Source organism: Eriocheir sinensis, chromosome 51 (assembly GCF_024679095.1).
Source record: "Eriocheir sinensis breed Jianghai 21 chromosome 51, ASM2467909v1, whole genome shotgun sequence".
Classification (NCBI taxonomy): domain Eukaryota; kingdom Metazoa; phylum Arthropoda; class Malacostraca; order Decapoda; family Varunidae; genus Eriocheir; species Eriocheir sinensis.
The window spans coordinates 747,947-758,353 of record NC_066559.1 but is presented as its reverse complement, the minus strand read 5'-3'; the positions used below and the strand labels follow the sequence as shown (position 1 = coordinate 758,353).

The 10,407-nt window shown below is 43.2% G+C and overlaps 1 protein-coding gene across 7 annotated transcripts in view; it reads right to left on the bottom strand.

The window, feature by feature from the left end:
• The window catches only part of LOC126982467 (mucin-17-like), a 170,313-nt gene that overhangs the window by 107,992 nt on the left and 51,914 nt on the right, over positions 1–10,407 (bottom strand). For all 7 annotated transcript variants that reach the window (XM_050834508.1, XM_050834507.1, XM_050834509.1 and 4 more), the window contains 2 exons: positions 8,536–9,244; positions 6,730–6,865 (listed from right to left, as the gene is read on the bottom strand). In XM_050834508.1, the coding sequence (XP_050690465.1) occupies positions 6,730–6,865; positions 8,536–9,244 (845 nt within the window). The remainder of the gene's footprint in view (positions 1–6,729; positions 6,866–8,535; positions 9,245–10,407) is intronic.

Genomic DNA, 10,407 nt, shown 5'->3' with positions numbered 1-10,407 from the left:
AAGAACCCTTCTTATCCTAAGTACCTCCTGGCAGGATCTATCGACTCGCTCAAGCCACGAATTTTGTGAGCTGGCTTCCTCCACTCAGGATTGTCTCTCACTGAAACAACCCGATGAGCAGGGTCGGCTTCTGGGTTGCATGCCACAAGCCTGTATAGGTGAAGTTGGCGTTGACGGACCATGCAGGTAATATATGTCGAATCAGTCTTACGGAGTAGTCACCCGTTTGACACAGTAATTGCGGCGATATCCCATGATTCTGCGAAGACAATTATTACCAGCGGCATCAAACGCCTCTCAAAATCACTATTTAGTGTGCATGTCTCACTTCCATATTGCCATAGAGTAAGCCAGGGAGCACAAACCACGTAAAGATCCGGATCTTTGTAAATTTTACACAGGTATTGATAACCCCATATACTCGTGCTGAGCAAGTCCATAACACCGTGGATCGAACCAATCTGACGTAAGATTTCCTGGCGAAACCCATCGTTGTTCTGAACTACTCTACCAAGGCATGTGAAATTTTCTGAGATCTCAATGTCCTCGCCACACAAAAAGGATGATGTGGTAAATGTACTCTTTGTAACGAAATCATTCAGAGGGGCTAAGCAACCTTAAACTGATTCAAATTAAGGGTGCATGGCTACCTATAACTGCTAAGTCTATATATATAGACTTAGATAACTGGGTAGAGGGGCGATGAGGTCATACGTTACTATATGCTGGTCTAACATACGGTCCTCATCTCTCAATTTCTCATCATGCTCATACTGTGTATATGAAAGTTCAAAATTAATTATCCTTTTCAATCGCGATGAGGTTTTTTTTTCTTGTGAACATCATTTTTTTCCCACGTGTAATCTCTCTCTCTCTCTCTCTCTCTCTCTCTCTCTCTCTCTCTCTCTCTCTCTCTCTCTCTCTCTCTCTCTCTCTCTCTCTCTCTCTCTCTCTCTCTCTCTCTCTCTCTCTCGCTTCCGTACACTGCATATTACATACTTCTCAATGATCCAGAGTGCCACATATGAAAAATGCCTGGGATCATCAACAGACTTTGTTGTGATCGGTGTGTTGAATACTCTTGGGAACTGTTGGCTGAAGATCTCGCACAATTTGTCCGATGCACTTTCTAGGTAGCCATCCGAAAAAGTGAGCTCCGGGGCCAGCATGAACCTTGCAATATGGTTCCACTATAAATCACTTGCCTGCGCCATAATGGGCTGGGGGCGAACACCAGGCCCCACCAAGAAAGCCTACTGGCGCCATCGGTGGAACGTAAACAAAGTCAATTTTCAACTTCGATTGGTTCTCCCTGCACACACACACACACACACACACACACACACACACACACACACACAGCAGTACCCAGAGATCGACTATATTGAACTTGCTCGGGCCGGGAGTGTACTTGCTGACGATGACGGGTCCACTCGTGATCAGGCCGTGGTGAAGTACACACACACACACACACACACACACACACACACACACACGGTTCCGGTGTGCAGGTTCAAGTTAACCCCTTGAGTGCGGATTTCTTACAAGAAGACATCAACAAGCTACAGGAATGGAACAAAAAGTGACTGCTACAATTCAATGAAGGAAAACGTAAAGTCATGCACCTTGGGAGGGGATATCCAGCACACCAATACCACATGGGAAACACTCCACTATCCACCACAGACAGAGAAAGACCTGGAAGTATATTTTACCAGGCTAACAGTGAAAACCAAATCCGTGCCAATCTCAGCAGACGGGTTAAAAGTTTGTCTGGTTGGTTTCCAGTCACTGGCAAACGGCGGAGTATACCAAGTTATCAGCAGGATGCAAAACACTTCCGTGCACTGATCATTCGGTCGTTGTCACTGCAGTCATGATAAATTTATCGATATGATCCATAGATTTCGTTTACCACCCTCGTTCATACCAACACCGATTGCTTGTCACCTGGTAGTACAGTAATATCAACGTTTTCTTTTATAGCTTTATGACAAGTGGGGTATAAATGATTAAGGAAAATGAACTGAAGCTCACTCCTTAACGTTCTCTCGCTATAAAAACAATATTTTCCCATGTCATTTTACTTTGCCTTCTTCGACCAACTTTCCTTGTCTTTCTTTTAGGTCGTTTACTTCTGGATCGATCAATGATACTTTCATCATAATACATCTTCTGATCGACTGATATGTTTGGAACACACACACACACACACACACACACACACACACACACACATCTCCCGCAATAACTTCTACGCGCCGCACCACGGCTCAAGCGACGAAAACTGTCCCTTGAGTGGCAAGGAAGGGCGTACCGACCCCACTAAGGCCAGGTGGGAGGTTACCATGGCAACACGTAAACAAAAATCAGCTGACGCAACAGAGTATCCGAAACCAGTTACATACGTAGAGAGCGCGTCCCATACCCCGCTGTATTGTGAGAGTGACGCCAGCAGCCCAACGCGTCACCCATGTTACTGCGCCCAGTAAATTCACAACTGACAGCTTCACACACCTCACTCATACGTAGCTTCCTGACACCACCCTTTGATATGAAGAAAAACTGAGGCAACCATCATCTCCCTGAGAAAATCTGCATCACAGTAATGTAAAAAACACATATACGAAAATGAGCATGGAAAGCGTATATAAACATTTCCTCACACTCATTTCACTTCAGCTCCTTAGTGCTCAACTGTTTTTCATCGTATCGATTTAAGCAAGGTTCCTGAATATACGAGGTTATATTGGCACAGAATGCCTCCCAACAGTGTTGCCAGATGGTGCAGAGGAAATTTCAGTAGATTATTCCTAGAAAATTCAGTAGGTAGGTAAAAATTCGGCAGACGCACTTTAATATGTATGTAGTGGTTCTAATAGACTGATATTTTATTGTTACAGGTAAACAACAAGGGAGAAGGGAGGAACATGCCATCCCAACCCCCAGGCAGGGCAGAATGTGATTATACAACTATAGTAATACATGTGTAGGTAGCCCCATGGAACTAAAAAGATACAATGGTAGGAATGAATGCACAACAAGGGAGGGGGGCGGTACCTGCCGGACTCCCCCTATCGTCGACAATTAGAAAATAAAACGTGGGGACGGAGAAGTACATTGCCCAGACACTAGATGGGAATGAATACAGAGATATATGTTGTGTAGATAAAATTAAGTTAAAAAGCATTATATCAGTATTTTTTTATGAATATTTGGTGAAAATATGAAAAAGCAATATACAAATTATTCATGAGATTGATCAATTATTTCTGAAATTCATAAAAATTTCAGTAATTCTCAAGATATTTCGGTAGATCTGGCAACACAGCCTCCCAATGTGAAAATATCTAAAGGGTCAGAATGGTCTGGGAACATTAACCCAGACCCACCGCTCCTACAGCGAAGGTTGGAGGAGTTTATTCCACCTTATCCTGTTAAATACTAGTAATAAACTCCCGATGGTTGATTTTTTTTTGTGGGTGTCCCGTGTTTCGGCTACAATTTTCCTTCAGTTCACTCAGATAGCTACACACTATAAAAAAAAGGTGATACACGATTAACGCGACGTAATCATAAAATCTACGCCCCTGTCCACCCAGCAGTGAATGGGTACCATTAATCGGGGGTTGTGTCCCGTCTCCTGAGGTCTGTTCCCTTCTCCTATAATTCTTTCCCCTTCTGTCTCTCTCCGGCATATGACCACAGATGTTGCGCCGACTAAACGAAACTTTCCAACTTTTAATCATAAAATCACTATACAACTGATATTAATAATTGAATTATAACAAAAATTCCTTTTCTCTTCTAACATGGAAACATGCCAAGGGGAAGAACACTATTCTTAGCATGATATTTCCAGTTGGAAAACAGCAAAGTCTACACACCAGTGCAACCATCAGACAAGCGAATTTAAGTGGAAACAGGACGAAATCTTCAGTTTTGAAGTGCGCCTGCAGGAGTGTCTTTAAAGCATATCTAGGATTTGCAGGTAGAGGATTATATAAAAATAGCATAAAATAGCAAAAAAAACGTACAAAAAAAGCACAATGCGTAAAATTTGAAGGTTGGACAAGCCTTTATCTTCAACTTCAGTCGCTGGGAAACAATCCATTCAAACAACAATACCCTCTGGAAATAATAAAAAGAGTATCGATCTTGGACTAATGTTCCAACCATCTCTAGTACACTACAGAGATAGCAGCTTCATTGAAAAAAAAAAAAAAAGCTTCGGATACTTATAAGCCTGCTGCTGATGGTGATGATGATGATGATGATGGGGAGGAGGATTAAGATTCAGATTCAGATTCTTTATTCCACTACAAGGAGTTATTAAGTAAGGATAAGCAAGAAGGAAGAGGAGAAGGATATGGAAAAAAAAGCATAACGAAGTTAACGCCAAAGTAAATATATAATAATAATAATGACTTCTAAGGACGGCGAAAGCATGACAAAGCTCTATGGCCTCGGGCGCAAGGACCCACCTTTATCCCATCTTCGGGCTGGTCTGGTCTGCTGTGACCCTAAATTAGTGTTCACCTCAAGTACAACTCACACACCACTCACTTTTCAATTCCTGTTGAACACACACACACACACACACACACACACACACACACCAGTCAGGAAATACAATGGTGAAGCCATACAAGCCCCAATTATATCCGTTACCCCACTGCACACACACACACACTCTCTCTCTCTCTCTCTCTCTCTCTCTCTCTCTCTCTCTCTCTCTCTCTCTGTATGTATGTATTTATGTATTTAATAATAATAATAATAATAATAATAATAATAATAATAATAATAATAATAATAACAATTATTATTATTATTATTAATATTATTAATAATAATAATAATAATTTGCAGTTTAATGATAAATACAAGTAACCATTGGCTAAAAATATACATACACATGTAAAAAATACGTATAAACCTAAAATGAGGATAAAAAACTGAATTGATGAAAACTATAATAGACTAAAAATGAAACAAATACAAATAAAAGAAAATGAAGGAAATGATGAAAGCTTAAAATGTCTGGATATGGTCCTTTTTTATGCGTTTAAAGAAACTACTATTATCGGTATGGCAATTTTTGTAACGGTCAGTTCGGGCTGAGATGGGGACCAACTGGTTGTAGTGGCGCATTGCTCGACGGGGCCTTGGGGCTTCATGGGGAAGCATGGCAGGTGTCTATGGCGTGTAATGGACTTTTTTTTTTTTTTACGTCGTGGCCTATTGCGCCGGTAGGCTTCTTCCCGGTGGATCCTGATGGTCGGCCCACCCTGTTCTGGCGCAGGCGAGTGTTTATAGTGGCGCCATCTTGCATTGGCTCATGCTGCCCTCCCGGAGCTCATCTCTAATCCTAGAATCTAGAGTCCGGGTTGATAGGTGGTCTTCTGGACAGCATGTGGGTAGTTTTTAAGCCACTCGGCGGCGGCTGAAAAATCCCAGCTTGGTGGCACCGGGCGGGGATTGAACTCGCGTCCTCCTGAACGCGGCGCCGTCACTCTGTCGACTCAGCCACCGCCTCCCCAGTGGGCTAATGGACTGCGTCTGGACGGCACGCGGACTGCCACCGGTGGCCGACAGGTGACCATTAACTGTTGAACGGCGACCGGATGGCGAGCGGACGCCGTCTGGTTGCCGTCAGATAGTAGGAGGTTGCTGATGGTCGCCGTCCACTTTGCATCTGTCATTGGCCGTGGTCGACGTCCGGCCTTCCACCACACGGCGAGTTGTGCGGCGACCGGTGGTAGATCAAACCACCCTTGCCCGGAAATGAGGTACATTCCTGAGTAGTGACGGATGGTGCGTGGTAGGAGACAGTAAAAAGAGGATGTAGACGAGGACAGAGTCCTGAGAGTGAGGGATTATGCGGTGATAATGATGCCCCACTTGTTTTCATTATAATGGTCAGCTACTTTCATTTAACTATTGAGTTAAGCATTCTACAATGACACTACTACTCATTGCATCGCTGTTGGTGAAGGTGGGCGTCATAAACGGTCTGGAAGTACTTATTTGAGTTCCAGAACTGATAGAAAAGGGGAAGATTTGGGTCCTTGTCCACCATCTTCATTACTACGGGTCGTGCACCACTTCCCCAGCCGTAGTCCGATCCCTCACACCGTAAAAAAAATCCGCGCTATATAGTGCAGAATAGTGCGGTGTATCCGCCTGTTGAATCCCGCGTAGATCAACAAACAGGCTTAGTTGCCAGTAGATGAGTAATAATTTTATATAAAACACCCGCACTCCGCCAGAAGCAACGAGTGCAATATAAAGATTCAAACGCTCAGTCTTGGTGACAATTTCGCTGCAGAGAATAAGACTAAATTTTAGCGTGGAGAGGCCAGTGTCTTTTGATGAACGAGACAAACTGCCTCAAGCTACTTATCCAATCAGAAGTTTGATTAATATAGTGTGTGGCCCCTCATACATAACCTAAACCAGCCAAACTTTACCTACACCCAAACCAAGGCCAAGACTCAGATGAGGTGTTTATTCCATCATTGCATCCATTCTAGCACATTCTGACCATAACACAATATGATGGAAACCTTGCTGCCAGTTTCTGAAGGCTCATATTCGATCACCAGGCATAATATCCAGGGCTCCAAACATTGCGACCGATGATCATCAGACTTAGTACCGAAAAAAAAAATCAAGATGTGGTATGTACTTAGCTGTAGGTTTACCTTAAATATATGTCTTACTCACCTACAACCACTGCTGTGGGTGTGGTGTTCAGTTCCTGTAGGCTGGGAAGGTGGTGGGACAGGAGGTGTTGGTGCTGTCGCCGCTTCTGTAGGGCCGCCGCAGACACCCGTGTCCCCATCCTCACTCCACTGCTGCCCTGGTGAAGGAGAGGCGCAAGAAATGGTGTGTGTGCTTGTGTAGTGTTCAAAAGGTACCAGAGCCTTCGCAATCCTGCTAACCATGATCTTTATATTTCTGCCAGATCGTGCCAAATCTATTCTTCGACTTACCAAAAGCTTTTCCATTCATAGGAAATGTCAAAACCTTGCTTTTTCTAATTCTTCCACAGACTTGTGTGTGTGTGTGTGTGTGTGTGTGTGTGTGTGTGTGTGTGTGTGTGTGTGTGTGTGTATATATATATATATATATATATATATATATAGAGAGAGAGAGAGAGAGAGAGAGAGAGAGAGAGAGAGAGAGAGAGAGAGAGAGAGAGAGAGAGAGAGAGATCAAACACGACTCCTCAGCCTACTTACAATAGGCATGTATATGAACGTATTTTCATATTAGGCGGGGTTCCCACTATTCCGTTTTGACCGATCCGTCAACGTTAATGACGTCGAAATGACGTCAGCGAAATAGCGGCCGCTCGGCACGGATGATCGACTCCGTCAGTCTATCGCTCATCATTTGTTGACAAACATATGGACAGCATTAACCACAACGACTTCTTGTAGGCTATATGTTATTTTGTAGCTAAGTACTTCTATTTCATATTTTCATGATATGTAGAATATTCAACATCACTGGACGAGTTCATCTCTGGACGGGCTCGGCGCGGGGCCCGGTGTGGTGTCATGAGACATCCCAAGATCGTGAGACATCTCATCCTGAATACATGCATGAATTTCGACATGGTACCGTGTCTTTTGTCGACTGCTTGTCGGGATCTGTCCCATCCAAGTTTATTTATATTATTATGAAAGCAAATGATGACATGTAGCCTATTATATAACTAGGATATCAACAATCACTCTTCTTCTTCTTGTGACCTGTTCCGCTTTGCATCGCTTTTTAGGACCTCCTTGATACATTTTTACACGGGTTCCGCGATGCGAAATTAAGGATGGGATGTCTTACGATACCGGATGACAGATGACACCACACCGGGCTCCGTTGATGACGTCACTGACGGTCGACGGATCCGTGAAAACGGAATAGTGGGAGCCCCGCCTTACTGTTCTGTTGTTTATTTAATGTTCTGCTCAAGAAAAAGAATACTCATAATTTTAGTTAGTTTTTGGTTATAAGGATTCTTTACGAAATACAATTATAACATTACCGCCTATAAGTTAGGAAACGTACTGAATCCTGGATCGGCTATGGTGATGTTAGGTGCGCCTATTGCTGAGACATTTCAATAACAATAATGTTTTCATAACTACTGCCAAGATCTGGGCAACAGAATTTGAAGAGTGTATGACTTTTAGTGTGATCCTTTTCACTTGGCTTGGCTTGCTCTGACTGTTACCTTGCCTCTCGTCTTTCATCCCAATTCCTACCTAGTATTAGGAAAAAGGATTATGATGATGATGATGTTCATAAAATACTTAAAGAAAATTAATGATTACATAAATGATGAGGAATTCGTAAAAGAAATATGCGCACATCAGTGTAACATTTTGATTACCAACACGGCATAGGAGATGAGTGTTCCATAGTAAGTGTTGGTGATGACCTGAATATTGTTGCGCAGGTTTAGTTGAAAATCAGCGACCTTATGAAAAATAAGCACAGAAAACACATGATCAGTTTGAGGCTCACCTTTGTGGGGGATGCGAGGAGTGACTCATCACTGCCGAATTCTCGAGTCAGCTCTGGCCTAACGCCGCTACCAGATGTGTTATTATGGGCCAGCCAGTGACTGCCATCTTCCACATTGCTCTTTGACCGCTGATGGAACACCCGGGGTGGGGATATTTTTCTTGCTCCTTCTGCCTCCACTCCTGTTTTTTTGTCATCAGATTTTGTCTTTTCTTTGACTTTATTTGCTTCAGTTTCGGTTATACTTGTTGTCCCTATCGCAGCTGCTACTCTTCTTAGCTTCTGATGTTGGTCATTCTCAAAATTTTCAACTGCGAAAACCTCATCTGCTTCATCTCCTCCTGGACACCACAGGATATCTGACAGGAAATTTTCACGTGAAAGACTCTCAGAAGACCTTTTTTGCTCTGAAGAAGACCCCATGGGCCACACGGGGTAAGTTACTCCTCTCTCTCCTGTTGGGGACAAACACACATTCTGAGCGACAGATGCATTTTCAGCGGCTCCACTGACTTCCAAGCAAGGTCCAGAGTCCACCAAATCCTCAAGAGTGTCTGTGGAAGAGAGGCTGGTCCTGGCAGTTGTGGCAGTAGATGAGGGGTTGCTGGGTGCCCCTGTATGGCAGTCGTGTTGCTGGGTTGCCACAGAGGAACTAAGAGCCTGGTAAAGATTCTGGTGCACAGTGGCAAGGTAGAACACGTGGCGGCTTCTGTTAATAAACGGGAAAACATCACGTGTTATCACACTTCATGTATTACAAAGCAAATACACATTCACTCACTTTTGCTCACACCTCTACATAATCTATTATATAAAATCTTAACCCTCTCCTCTTGCAGAATTTTATGATCACTTGCTTGTTCTATTTCTTTCTTACAATACTATTCAATCATGTTTTTATTACTTCTACTATATATACCTGTACTCTCCTTGTTCATTCTCACAAAACACTGTACTCCATAACTTACTTTCCACAGCATCCACAATGTTCACTTGCCCACTTCTGTTTGTGGCATTAATCTTTTTTTCAATTTTTCTCTCCACTACAGCACACCAATCTTTCCCTCTTCCACCTCCATGCAGCAAAGTAACCACTCCCTCTTCCTCCTGCTGGGAAAACACTACTGCCTACCCCCACTGTAATACGAAAACTGCTACAGTGGTGGTGTGGGGTGAAGGGGGAGTGAGTGGGAGTTAAGAAGAGCTTTATGAAAATATCAGTCAGGGAGATGAAGCCATGTATGTGCGCGCATACACACACACACACACTACACACATACACACACACACACACACACCATGGTTACTGTCCCCCCTTGATGTGTGGTATGTGAAGGTCTCGGCGGTACCCAGAGATCGACATTTGAGCTTGCTCGTCTGTGACATAGCTCGCTCCCTTTAAACTGTTGCCACTTCACCAATAGACGCTATGCTGTACAGTCTCTCTCTCTCTCTCTCTCTTGCATTTTCCATCTTTGTCACACACACACACACACACACTTTTTACTTCAGTTGTATTTTTTCCCGTGCCTTCTTCTTTCCGTTTCCTCCCATCTTTTCCCTCCCTCCCATCTTCTCCCCTCTCTTCCTCCCCCCTCCCGTCCTCCCGCCTAATGAGGGTTCCGACCTCGTAGGCCTTGCTTCATCTCATTTCACACTACTAATCCCCATTTTGTTTGTTTCAATTCTTCCTGAAGCATCATTTTACCAGAGAGAAAGAGATTAAAATTCTTTCTTTCTCATTATCTTTCTCCATTCTTTCTTACGTTCTTTCTCTCATTACTTTCTCTTTCTTTCTTTCTATATTTTTTCTTTCTTTCTTTGTCTCTTTATTTACTTATAACCTTCTTTCTCTTTATTTGTTTCATTACT